Source organism: Calliopsis andreniformis, chromosome 2, assembly GCF_051401765.1.
Source record: "Calliopsis andreniformis isolate RMS-2024a chromosome 2, iyCalAndr_principal, whole genome shotgun sequence".
NCBI lineage: Eukaryota > Metazoa > Arthropoda > Insecta > Hymenoptera > Andrenidae > Calliopsis > Calliopsis andreniformis.
In genome coordinates, this window is record NC_135063.1 from 10,615,852 (window position 1) to 10,629,434 (window position 13,583).

The 13,583-nt window shown below is 43.0% G+C and overlaps 1 protein-coding gene across 6 annotated transcripts in view; it reads left to right on the forward strand.

The window, feature by feature from the left end:
* Window positions 1-13,583, forward strand: part of Sls (sallimus) — a 93,663-nt gene that overhangs the window by 17,184 nt on the left and 62,896 nt on the right. For all 6 annotated transcript variants that reach the window (XM_076388167.1, XM_076388118.1, XM_076388129.1 and 3 more), the window contains exons 21-37: window positions 558-959; window positions 1,256-1,478; window positions 1,558-1,730; window positions 2,468-2,607; window positions 2,690-3,206; window positions 3,283-3,426; window positions 3,502-3,753; window positions 3,890-6,591; window positions 6,738-7,740; window positions 7,863-8,264; window positions 8,450-8,969; window positions 9,080-9,251; window positions 9,412-9,598; window positions 11,444-11,783; window positions 11,929-12,667; window positions 12,866-13,204; window positions 13,386-13,542. In XM_076388167.1, coding sequence (XP_076244282.1) covers window positions 558-959; window positions 1,256-1,478; window positions 1,558-1,730; window positions 2,468-2,607; window positions 2,690-3,206; window positions 3,283-3,426; window positions 3,502-3,753; window positions 3,890-6,591; window positions 6,738-7,740; window positions 7,863-8,264; window positions 8,450-8,969; window positions 9,080-9,251; window positions 9,412-9,598; window positions 11,444-11,783; window positions 11,929-12,667; window positions 12,866-13,204; window positions 13,386-13,542 — 8,412 coding nt within the window. The remainder of the gene's footprint in view (window positions 1-557; window positions 960-1,255; window positions 1,479-1,557; window positions 1,731-2,467; window positions 2,608-2,689; window positions 3,207-3,282; window positions 3,427-3,501; window positions 3,754-3,889; window positions 6,592-6,737; window positions 7,741-7,862; window positions 8,265-8,449; window positions 8,970-9,079; window positions 9,252-9,411; window positions 9,599-11,443; window positions 11,784-11,928; window positions 12,668-12,865; window positions 13,205-13,385; window positions 13,543-13,583) is intronic.

Genomic DNA, 13,583 nt, shown 5'->3' on the forward strand with positions numbered 1-13,583 from the left:
GGTTGAGAATAGTCGCGCAAACTCCCTGGGAAGAGTTGGTAAATGAGTGTCGAGGGAGATACTCCTTGACGAAACAGAAGCATTTTTGGAATGTTGGATGTTAGGGTAGTTCACTGGCTATTGCTGGCTTAAATGGTTATTTAAACCTGTGGGATGGTAGAAATAGTCTTGGTATACCAGTTGGTGGCATTAGAGTGTGATTTATATGCCTATCATTGTTTAGTATTTCTGTTGTATCAAGTACTGTTATCGTGCAAGATATTTAGTTTTACTATTACACTTCGAATTAATGATTTTAATTATTTTTTTACCATAGTAGAATGCAAATTATTAAATGCAATTCAAGTGAACTTCGTTAAGTACAAGCTTTTGGTGTTTATAGATCCCTGTCGCTTGGAAACACATATTTGCTTCCTTAAAATGTACCTTATTTAAGGTGTTTTATTTCGTTTTCTTCCCTGTTTATTTATTATTGAATTATCAATTATTCTCAACCCTCCTGCTCTCGAAGTACCTTATCCCGTGTAGGCTATTTTACATGATAAAATAATTTGTAGCCCGCTCGTCAATTATCCGTGAAACACAACATGAGAGTGCCCTGAAGAAGATACAATATCTGGAGGATGACTCGCGCTACAAGCGTGTAAATGAAGAAGAACTGATCATCGCGGAGAAACCAAAGTTCGGACGTCCGCTGAAGAATATTGAACACCTGCCAGAAGGCAAGAGCGCCCATCTTGAGGCGACTTTAACGCCTGTGAATGATCCTACCATGGTGGTTGAATGGTTCAGGGATGGTAGACCAATTCCTCAGGGCCACAAGTTCAAGACCACCTATGACTTTGGCTACGTCGCTCTCGATATACTCTACGCTTATCCAGAAGATTCTGGAACCTACATGTGCAAAGCTAGAAACGCTGTTGGGGAGGCTGTTACAACTTGTGTCATCAGTGTTGACTGTAAGTTTTATAGTTTGGAAATTTTTACTTTGGAAATAGAATATAAAAATTTAAGAGCATAAATGTGACTAAAGTGAAACCTAGAAGAGATTTATATTGATAATCGATTCTATATTTTAGTTGAAATCGATATACAATGTTCCTCAGACAATTGACAATCTCGAATCTCGATTAAACCATATAACCTTTTGGTAAATTCCAAATTAATAAGTCGATCAGTAGTTATTCTACAGCTCTCATTCAATGACTTCAATATTAATGTCAGAAGCTCAAGAATTCTTGTTCTTTTCATGCAGCAAAACAAGGCCTCTATCTGGACACATTGGATGCTCAGCGTTTGCAGAAGATTCGCGAGCTAGAGACCGTAGAGGTAAAACAAGAAGTTGAAAAAGAAGTTGTACACCAGAAGCCCGTTTTCTTGACACCGCTGAACAACCTGGATCACCTAAAGGAAGGCGAACACGCTCACTTAGAATGCCGCGTCGAACCTATCAACGATCCAAACTTGAAGATAGAATGGTATCTAATCGATTTCATTTATCTTAGAATTTTCACAGAATCGATTATTAAATTTGATGAATTTTGTACTTTTTAATAGGTTCGTAAATGGAGTCGCTGTAAAAACTGGGCATCGCTTCCGCAAAACCCACGACTTCGGTTATGTGGCTCTTGATATACTCTATACCTACCCTGAAGATGCTGGTACTTATATGTGCAAGGCAACTAACTTGGCTGGCGAAGCTGTCAACACCTGTACCATCAAAGTTGGCTGTAAGTATTTTTGGCATTACAAATTAAATGACATAGTTGAATTTAGGTAACTAGATCAAAGTGAAATGGTAAAGTCTGAGTAAATATTGACCTATACTACTGATTTCTCGTACTTTTCATACATATCGCTAATTCCAAATGCTTTTCACTCCTTTTCTCAATCCCCAGCAAAAGACCAACGCTTCCCTCCTCCTCGCTTCCCACCTCTGAACCTTCCTGAAGTAGAATACAAACGTGAAGTTTGTCATGGAAAAAGAATTTCTCCTGAACCTCCCTTTCGAAGAGAAAATTCGATGTACATGAAACCTCGATTTGGATCGTTCTCATTAACCTCTTGTAAATGCAATAAACAATTAATGAGGCCTCATAGAGTACATGAAAGACACTTTCAAGATCGAAGTCGATGTAAAACAGCGATTGGTCATCCTTGTGAAAAATATTCTAGGGATGAAGTATATTTCGAACCCAGAAGAAAGTCTGAATTGAATCTCAGTAGTCATATATATTGTAGAAATAAGGAAGACTTGAGAAATAATTGTCAGAGCTCGAAATTCCATCACGTTGGTCGACGTGTTACATTTCAAGGCTTGGAAGAATGTTCACACCGACCTGAGCAGTTGAAAAGTAGAAGAAATAATCAATTTTCAGTCTGTTCGCGATAACTAAAGTATTGTGATTCTTTTAAGTGAATCTGAAGAGATTATGGATATTTTAATATCAGTAATTTTCCTTTACAGCTCGCCGTAGTATTCTCCTAGACACGCAACATCCCGATGGTCTTGAAAAGATCCGCGAGCTCGAGGCCCAAGGACATCCAGCTCGCCTTGAGGTCGAAGAACCACCTGTGACACCTCCAAGATTCGTCACCGAGCTCAGAGTAGGATTCTTTTCTATTTTACTACTTACAGAACATTTTATTTAAATATTTACGATTTCTAATTATTTTAATGCTTCCTCAGGGTACCACTGAAGTATACGAAGGACAAACAGCTCACTTCGAGTGCCAAGTCGAACCTCTCCACGACGCCAACCTAAGAATCGAGTTCTTCCACAATGGTAAACCTCTACCATCAGCCTCTCGGTTCCACGTGACCTTTGACTTCGGATACGTGGCCTTGGACATCGGCCACGCCGTTCCTGAAGACGCTGGACAGTACTCCGTACGAGCTATCAACGCTCTGGGACAATGTGTCTCTTCTATCGAGCTCAGAGTCATTCCAAGAGAAAACATCATCTTGGATTCCCAACGACCTGAGGGTCTGGATAAAATACGCGAACTGGAATCCCAGCAGCCCTGGAAGAGACCTGAGGTGCCAGAACCTCAGACCAGACAGCGACCTGTCTTCACCCAGCCTCTGCAGAATATCGATGCTATTCCCGAAGGACATACTGCTCACTTCGAGTGCAGGCTGATACCTGTGGGAGACCCTACGATGAAGGTCGAGTGGTTCAGGAACGAGATTCCACTCGAGACAAGTGAGTTAGGAATTTGTGGCTTGAGAGAGTTCTGCTTTGGAACTCAAGTGTTTATAATAATATTTCTGCTACATAGGCTCAAGAATAACCAAGGTCCACGATTTTGGATACGTGTCTCTGGACATCAGTCATGTACGAGAAGAAGACGAGGGTGTTTACATGTGTCGCGCGACCAACGCTCTAGGTGAAGCAGTCACAACAGCTTCCATGAGGATCAAGAGTGAGTATCATTGTTCTTGTTGTGATTTGAAGATAAATCGAGCATTCTTTAATTTTGTTGGTTGCTCCTCTTCAGGCAAAGCAAACATACAGCTAGAGACACAGCACCCTGAAGCCCAACGTAAGATCGCCCAACTCGAAGCTGATAAACCAAGCCGACCCGAGGAACCAGAGAAAACGTTCGACAAACCCATCTTCACTCAACTACTGACTGGTCCCACAGAACTCTGGGAAGGTCAGATGGCTAGATATGAATGCAGAGTCGTCCCTGTTGGCGACTCCAGCTTGAGATTCGAATGGTACATCAACGGAGTCGAGTTAAAAATGGGTAAGTAGAGAGGAGAGAAAATGGTCAGACAATTCGTGAAACTAAATCACAACAGGAAGAAGAAGATTTGTGGAATAAAGTTAGAAGAATATCATATAGCAAAAATGAATCTATTACACTTATAATTCCTCTGCAGGTTCTCGCTTCCACGTTAGTCATGATTTCGGCTATGTGACCTTGGACATCCTGAAGGTCATATCAGAGGATTCCGGTGTATACACCTGCAAAGCTATCAACAAAGCTGGCGAAGCAGTTTCCTCGATTTCCCTGAAAGTCAAAGCGCGCTCCGCCATCGATGCTGACAGTCTCCAACCTGACGCTTGGCAGAAAATCCAGCTGAAGGAAGCAGAGATGAACAAAGTACCTGAAATGTTCGTCGATACTACTCCACAACAAGCTCCAGTCTTCACCAAACATCTGGAGAGCTTCGACAAGCTCGTGGAAGGTCAACATGTTTACCTAGAAGCTCAAGTTGAACCCAGAGCTGATCCAAACCTTCGCGTGGAGTGGTTCAAGAACGGAGTAGCTCTCCAAACTGGAACCAGACTTCGCAGCACTTTCGACTTTGGTCTGGTAACGCTGTCGATCAATGGTTTGAGGGCAGACGATTCAGCCATTTACACCTGCAAGGCTTCCAATCTGCTCGGAGAAGCTGTGTCCACCTGCAGCTTGAAGATCGTCGATCGTCACTGGCTACTTGGTGACACTCTCCATCCTGAAGCTCTGCCTAAGATCGATGCTCTGGAACAGCCTCATGTTACATCTGCTGAGCAACCTGAACCTACCTATGAGGAGCCAGTCTTCATCACTCACTTGAACAACGTCGAGTGCATTGAAGGAGACAACGTGCACTTCGAATGCAACGTGGAACCATCGAAGGACCCAACGATGAAGATCGAGTGGTTCATGAATGGAAAGCCTCTACCTACAGGAGCCAGATTCAAGTCCACCTATGACTTCGGCTACGTTGCTTTGGATATCACTCATGCCTATGAAGAAGACTCTGGCATAGTCACTGTCAAGGCTACCAACTCTAAGGGCTCAGCACAGACGTCGGGTACTCTGAAGTGCACTAGCAAGCAGAATATTTACTTGCAGACTCAGCATCCTCAAGGAGAGGCTGGTTTGGAGAAGGTCAAGGAAGCGGAAGAAGCTTACCTATCGAAATACAGGAGACCTGAGGATGGTCCTGAACATGAATATCCTAAACCAATTTGGACAGTGCCTCTACAGCCAGAGTTCAAACTGGGAGAATCTGAACCTCTTCACTTGGAGGGCCAGGTAGAGCCAAAGGACGATCCGAACTTGAAGATCGAATGGTACTTCAATGGCAAGGCTTTGGAACATGGATCTCGTTTCAAAATGACCAGCGACTTTGGATTTGTCACCCTGGATCTGACAGATGTCTATGATCGTGACTCTGGAATTTACACTTGCAAAGCCTATAATAAGGCAGGCGAAGCTTTCACATCGACCACGATTTACTGCTCGACCAAGGAGAACATCATCGAGAGGTCACAGCATCCAAAGGGTAAAGAGGGTCTAGAAGCCATTCAGGACCTTGAAGAATCCTTGAAACGACAGGAAGGTGGACCACCAGAGAGCGAAGAAGGCCATCCACCAGTCTTCACATCCCAATTTGAGAACCTGACCAACCTGTCTGAAGGTGAGATCGCTCACTTCGAAGCCTCACTCACTCCAACTGGTGACCAGACCATGGTTGTCGAATGGTTCTACAATGGAAAACCACTGGATGCTAGCCATCGTACAAGAACTGTCTACGCCTTCGGCATGGTCGTTCTTGAAGTCCTTGGAACCAAGATCGAAGACTCTGGTACTTACTCTTGCAGAGCCACCAACAAGTGGGGACGTGCTGAGATCAGCGTCCAATTAGAGTGTGTCGACAAGTCCAAGGGACAGAAACCCAAGTTCACTACTCACATTCAATCTCTGGAGGGTCTCAAAGACGGTCAATCAGCGCACTTCGAGTGTACTCTTATTCCAGTTGGAGATCCTCACATGAAAGTAGAATGGTTCCACAATGGCCAGCCTTTGAGACACTCTTCTCGATTCAAGATGGTGTCTGACTTTGGTTTCGTCGTCATGGATATCGCTGGAGTGATGGCCCACGATACTGGAGAGTACGTCTGCAAGGCCAGCAATAAATACGGCGAGGATTACACTAAGGCTACCCTGAAGTGCTTCGGAAAGAGCGGAGTGTACCTCGACTCCTTGCAGCCGGATGCTCTGGCTAGAATTAGAGAGTTAGAGAGCTATGGCGGAGAACAGCCAACCACGCCAACCACTCCAGTCACCGAACCACCCAAATTCATTACTCAGATCAGTGACATCACTAAGCTGGTCGAAGGACAGTCTGCTCACTTCGAAGCTAGACTCACACCAGTGAACGACCCAGATTTGAAGGTCGAATGGTACTACAATGGTAAGAAGCTTCCTCATGGACATCGCTACAGGACCTTCCACGACTTTGGCATAGTCATTTTGGATATCCTCTACTGCTACGAGGAGAATTCTGGCGTCTACGAGTGTAGAGCGTTCAACAAATACGGAGAGGACACTACAAAAGCAACCTTGAAGTGCTTCTCGAAATCTAGCCTCATCTTGGAATCCCAGCTACCCAAAGGCATGGAAGGTGGACTGGAGAAGATCCAGACCCTGGAAGACTCGATGATTCGCACCAAGGATGAGAAAGTTGTCGAGGAACGTGGAAAAGCTCCAGTGTTCACTGTTCCTCTCAGCAACATCGATGGCCTTCGCGAAGGCGAGAGCGCGCACTTTGAGGCGAGACTTACACCCACTGACGATCCAAAATTGAAGGTAATTGAGTTGAATTGCTTCGCCATAGTAACTGCTAAGGTCCAGACCACAGTGGTCGAGGACCTCCTAACGCTATAGAAGATTAACCCAGTAGAACAGCTACCTTAACAGAGCTAACAATATTAACGAACCCCTGTATGCTGCAGGTCGAATGGTTCTGGAATGGAAAACCACTGCGAACTGGTTCCCGTTTCCGTACCTTCTGCGACTTCGGCTTCGTCATCCTCGAAATCTCGCCGATCTACCCCGAAGACTCGGGAGAGTACAGTTGCAGAGCAACGAATGAGTACGGCGAGGCTGTGACGACCTGTACCATGAAGTGCACAGGCAAACGAAGCATTATTCTGGAGTCACAGCTGCCGAAGGGAATGGAGAGCACCATTGATAAGATCGCGGAGCTGGAAGGTCTGGGAACTGAGCCTGGCGCAGCTACTCCTGAGGATGACACGGGAAAACCACCGGAATTCATTACGACACCGTCCGATCTGACCCTAACCGAGAATTCCCTGGCACACTTCGAATGTAGACTGACACCTATTAACGACTCCAGCATGAGGGTGGAATGGTTCCACAACGGAAAGCCTTTGCTCGCTGGTACCAGGATTAAAACCATCCACGACTTCGGTTTTGTCATCCTTGAAGTCGCTAACTGCTACCAACGCGACTCTGGTCTCTACACTTGCAAAGCAACGAACCGTCATGGTGAGGCCACTGTCTCCTGCAAGCTGCAGGTCCGTGGTCGCCAAGGAATCATTCTGGAGCCTCAGTTGCCTACTAACTTCAAAACTGGAACCGAGAGCATTCAGAAACTCGAGGAGGCTTTGTATAAGAAGGATGAGATTCTTACTGAAGAGGAGACACCGAATCCTCCTAGGTTCACTGTTGAACTGAAGGACATCGAAGTGGAGGAAGGAGCTCCTAGCCACTTTGACTGTAGAGTAGAGCCTGTGGGGGATTCTACTATGCGTATAGACTGGTTCCACAATGGGCGATCCTTTGCCACGGGGTCTAGAGTACACCAGATCAATGACTTTGGGTTCATATCGTTGGATATGTCTTACACTTATGCCAGGGACAGCGGTGAATATGTCTGCAGGGCTACCAACAAGTGGGGCTCTGCTACTACTAAAGCTACCATCACGTGCAAGTGTGAGTAATTGGATAATTTTATTAATAATGCTAGTACCTTACCTTAGGAATGTAGATCAGTTATTAGTAAGGTAATAACTAACTTAATAAGATAGCCACTTAATAAACTGCTACCATTTCAGCCAAGAAAACGATAGACTTTGAGTCTCAGCTGCCATCAGGCATGAGTGGTGAGAAGTTGAAGGAACTAGAACGTGGACCTATCAGCGAGCCACCTGTTGAAGAGCCACAACCACGTCAACCACCTCGATTCATCACACAGATTCAGTCAGCAACTGTTGATGAGTCTGAGCCAGTTAGGTTCGAGTGTCGCGTGGAACCGAAAGATGATCCAAACTTGCGTATCGAGTGGTACAGAAATGGAAAACAGATACCAGCTGGGCACAGATACAGAACCACCTACGACATGGGATTCGTGTCTATGGACATTTTGTATGTCTACCCTGAAGACTCAGGAGAATATGTCTGCAAGGCAGTCAATGACTATGGAGAGGACACTACTAGGGCATCAGTATCATGCAAAAGTAAATTATCAATTTTAATTATTCTAAATATTAAGGGTTTTTGAACAGAAGGGTACAGATTTCAGAAAGGATCTTCCAAAATTTTATATAACACTGATAAAATTTAATTCCTTATTTTAAGGACATTCTAAGTACAAAAAATAATCTATACATAAATAAAATTTTGTTAAATATTTCTTTCACAGGGTTGCCTAGCATTATCTTGCAGAACCAAGTACCAAAGGGCATGAAGAAGTCGGAAGCTTTGATGCAGATGGAAGCCACCATCAAGAAGTACACTTCAGAGGTCCACTTGACCGAGGACGATCTCTACGATGCAGACAAGAAGCAACCACCCCGCTTTGTCACTCAAATTCAAGACCAAACTGAACTTGTTGAGATGAACAGCACTAAGTTCGAGTGTCAACTCGCGCCTGTTGGTGATCCTAATATGAAGGTCGAGTGGTTCTTCAATGGCAAACCTTTGCCTCAGAAGAACAGATTCACTCCCATCTATGACTTCGGATACGTGGCGATGAACTTCGGCTGGGTATACCCTGAAGACAGCGGAGAATACCTTTGCAGAGCGACGAATCTTTATGGAATGGACGAAACTCGAGCGGTGATACGAACAGCTGGCAAACCTGGAATCATTTATGAGTCACAGCTGCCGAAAGGAATGAAGAGTATCGAGAAGATCAGGGAGATGGAAGCTGCATGGCAAGTGTAAGTATTTTGACAGGAATTTTTTCTTCTATTAATTTCAGGAGCAATCTTTTTTTTATATTTAAAAGGGAAGTAGTTATTCATATGCTGTGGATTTGTATTTGTCACAGAGTACCTGAAGAGGAAGGTGAAGAAGAAAAGGTGCGAGCTCCGCCAACCTTCGTGAGCAAACCAGAACCTGTGACAGTGGAAGAGGGCGATTGGTCCAGATTCTGCTGCCGTGTAACTGGTCATCCCAGACCTCGTGTTATGTGGATCATCAATGGACACACTGTGGTCAATGTAAGTTTCAGTTTTTATTTACTTTTTTACATGACAGAAGTTCTTAAGTATTGAAGTTCAGAAGAATTCATTATGGTCTGAACAAATTAATTGGTTAATGGTAATATGGATGTGGAATATGGGAATTGAAATTTTTTAACAGTTTATATTGTGCATATAGGGATCGCGTTATAAACTCACTTACGATGGTATGTACCATCTGGACATACCCAAGACCAGACAGTACGATCACGGAAAGGTCGAAGTGATCGCGAGAAGCTCAGTTGGAGAAGCTCGCACGGAAACAACATTAACAGTGAAACCAAGAAGCGACGATTACCGTGGAGTACTAAAGAACTCTCCAAGACGTAAGTATTTCCTGAAACAAGACCTCCCTTACATGATCGTGCCTTTGCATTCTTCGTGCTTCTTAAACATCATATTAATAGATTCTAAAAATAACTATTTCCCTACTTTTGGCTCTTCAAATTTCTATAAATGAACATTCACATGTAGAAAGAAATAGTAATTATGAATTCAGTCAAATCTATCAATTTTTAGTAAAAGTAGATTCTTGAATCACAAAGAATGCAGACACGCACAGAGAACAAATGATAATCTGCATAATATTGAACATTGGCACAAAAATACCACAAAAAGAAGACGCGGTTGTTCGATTTCAACAGCGATCGACTGCGTGATAAAACGATCGCGACTGAAAGATAAGTAACAACCGGAACACAGTACATAAGAATATCGATACGACACATACATTCTATTCGCGTACAGAAAACACTTGAGACCCATTATATTCGATTACACCAACCCTTCCTACTCCCCCTCCGCCCTTTGAAAAATATTATGAAAAGGATTCGAAAGATACACCTCGTCCTCGAGCACCTCGAGCAGCTTCTTCTTCGGGGTTTGGGAATTCGACGGGCATATTCGAGCAATGTCGTCTAAAGTCAAAGGTATCGGCTACTCCGTTTCGCAAACTGACCATCAGGTATGGATTAAACAAACGATCGAGCAAGCACACTCGTTCTTAGATTATTTTGTTCATCATTGTTTTTTTTCTCTCCGTTTTGTTTACCGAATGTGACTAGATCTGCACGGAGAAAAATATTTGAGCTGTAATTAATTCGTTTAAAAAATATGCTGATTTTTTTTTTAATATATGAATTTTAGAAGAAATATTTTCCTTCGTGCTTTGAGTCTCTTTTGCACTGGAGAAAACGGGTATGTTGCTCATTAATGTTGTTCTTAACTTTTTATTTTTTTAAGAAACATTCCTACGTTGTAATCGTTTTTTATCTGAACTTTATTTAATATATTGTTTCTACATTTTAATACTGATCGCGTTAATTGGGTGATATTGATCAACTTTTTGGGGGTTGATTAATTTCCTTTGGTGCAATTAGCCGAGCAGAGTCCGTATTTCTCAGAGTGCTGTCTATATGTCGTGCTAGCATCGACGTTAATCATTCCTAATCCTCGTCGCGTGGTGAATTATTTTATGTTAGAGAATATGTATGTTCCTTGTTGCCCTTATTCCTTTTGTAACGTGTTTTCTACAGCACAGATTCAGCGTTATCAAAAAATGAAGCATTTAAAAATCTAATTTCATTGAAAAATGTAATATTGACGTTGAATCTCTGCGTATAAACACGAAATCTTAATTTGTTAGAGATTAGAGAACCCTCTCCTGAATGATAAGAATAATTTTCCTCATCGAAATTAATGTTGTCCGCGAAATAAAAGATGTTTTCAATGGAATGATAAAAACCAAAGGAATCCATAAAATTGTGTTAACATGTTCTAATTTGATTTTTCTGGATGTCCACCCTGGTCTCTGGTAATTTGGTTACTGGGCATCCTCTGACTGAGGAGACGTCGATATGTGTTGCATCGCCAATGAAGTACTGTGTCGTATTTCCCTGTGGTTTTAGATATATCTTTCTCTGCGAAAATATAATGTTCTTCTGATGTTCATACTTTCAAAATTATTTTCTTTTCAGAAATTTAATAAAAAAGTTGAAGTAAAAATCTTTTCCAATTTAAAATATCATGTATAAAGTATAACTGACACCCAGGAACACTGTATTTTCGCAATTAAACGGTCTCCGAGCCTGAAAAGTTTACGTTCGTCTGGCATGCGTTGTCGGTTGCACGAGAAAATTAGAATAGAGTTGCCTAACATGCATTTTCCCTAGCGTGGTATGATTACGGGCTGACCCAATACCAAACGGAGCGACAGAACACAGAGCTCGAGAGAGTTTTCGACGAGAGACACCACAACGTGTCCCAAGGAATCGAGATCGCCACTGAGCACCTTGGACAGAAGATCATCAAAGAGCCTGAGACGGAATGGCAGAGGTCTGTCAAGAGCAAGAAGAACGAAGACTACTACAGCAAGCTGATGAACCTCGAGGAAGAACAGGTCTTGAAGGAGAGCAGGCTGAGAGAAGCCAGTCACCAGTTCGCTATTCCTGGCGAGAAGGTTGTTGCGCACTCCATGGCCAAGGGAATGGCACAGAAGTATGAAGAAACCTTGTGAGTATCACTATCTTCGAATATAAAATTAGAAGACTAGGAAATTAGGACATATTGTAATTCTATGATACTAATTACAAAAGTCTAGTTAATTATTAGTGAAAAACATTTGGCAGTACCATTAACCAAGTGATTTCTATTTCAGGGATGAGAAGAAGGAAGAGACAAAAGAAGAAAGCAGACAAGAGACAACGCAACAAAGATTCGTGAAAAAACCGCATGTCACGGAAGTGGACATCGATGTGGAACGCACGAAAGTCAGTGGCAAATATCCTCCAGAGCCATCGGAGTCCACTGTTCACGGACGCGAGGTGCACGTAGCCAAGCAGAAACAGACTCAGAAAGAGATCAAGGGCGACCTGGAGATCACCAGGAAGATAACAGCGACGGAAACCACCGAGGTGGAGCACAAAGCCAAGACTCAGGAACGAGTCGTTCAGGGCCCAGTGAAACCAGCCAAGCCACCAGTCTTCACGAAGAAGATCCAACCTTGCAGGGCATTCGAACAAGAGCAAGCACGATTCGAGGTCGAGTTTGATGGTGATCCATTACCGACCATTAAATGGTACCGTGAAGACTTTCCCATTCAGAATTCGCCAGACCTCCAAATCTACACCTTCAGTACCAAGTCCGTGCTGATCGTACGCCAAGTGTTCATGGAGGACTCTGGTGTCTTCTCTGTGATTGCTGAGAACAGAGCTGGAAAAGCCAAGTGCAGCGCCAATTTGGTTGTCGAGGAACGCAGGAGGCAACCTGGAAGAGGGGGAGTGGTACCACCCAGTTTCCTCTCGACTATTCAGAACACCTCGGTGACTACTGGTCAGCTGGCGAGATTTGATGCCAAAGTGACTGGAACCAAGCCTCTGGACGTTTACTGGCTGAAGGTGAGTTACTTTATTAGAGGTGTTTTTAGGGAATTTTTTCTTCTTTAGTGGTTTCGTTCTTTGATATATTTTATGTCACAGATATACCTTATATAACTTAAACTTGTGACAATTGCACACATTTATTGTTATATAATATGAGGCCAACTATAAATGAAAGCAGTAATAATTTACTCGATCTGTTTTGTACTTTTCTAGAACGGCAAGAAAGTGACAGCAGACATTCGTTACAAGACACTCGAGGAGGACAACACGTACACCTTGCTGATCCTGGAGACAGTGCCTGAGGATTCAGGAAAGTATGAATGTGTCGCTATAAACAGCGCTGGAGAAGCTCGTTGCGATGCTGAGTGCACTGTTCGAGGACCCAAATCACCTGCGAAAACGGCAAAACCGACGACGCCTGACGTCGAGAAAGCACCCTCAGTTTTAGAGCCTTTGAGAGATCAGACGATCAGAGAAGGAACCGCTGTTGCTTTTGCGTGCAGGATCACTGGAAAACCCGTACCCACTGTGCAATGGAAGAAAGGCGATAAGGTACAAATAAAATTCTGATAAACTGTGATACTATTACTTGATTTTATTTCTTTCTTCAGCATTTTTTTTCATACGAAACAGAGTAAAATAAAATATAAGTAAAATATTAGACAGGGTATTGAATAAGGTACTCAAATATGAAAGAATATTCTCCTAATCATTAGCTAATATATTTTTACAGATAATCAAGCCATCGAAGTACTTCCAAATGCAAAAGGAAGGTGATCTCTGCACTCTGAGGATCTCTGAAGCCTTCCCCGAAGATGAAGGTGTTTACAAATGCATTGCCAAGAATCCAGCTGGCGAAGTGACCACTTCAGCTAATCTCAGAGTTCTTGGTAGGAATATAAATCCACATAAATTAATTAAAATACACATA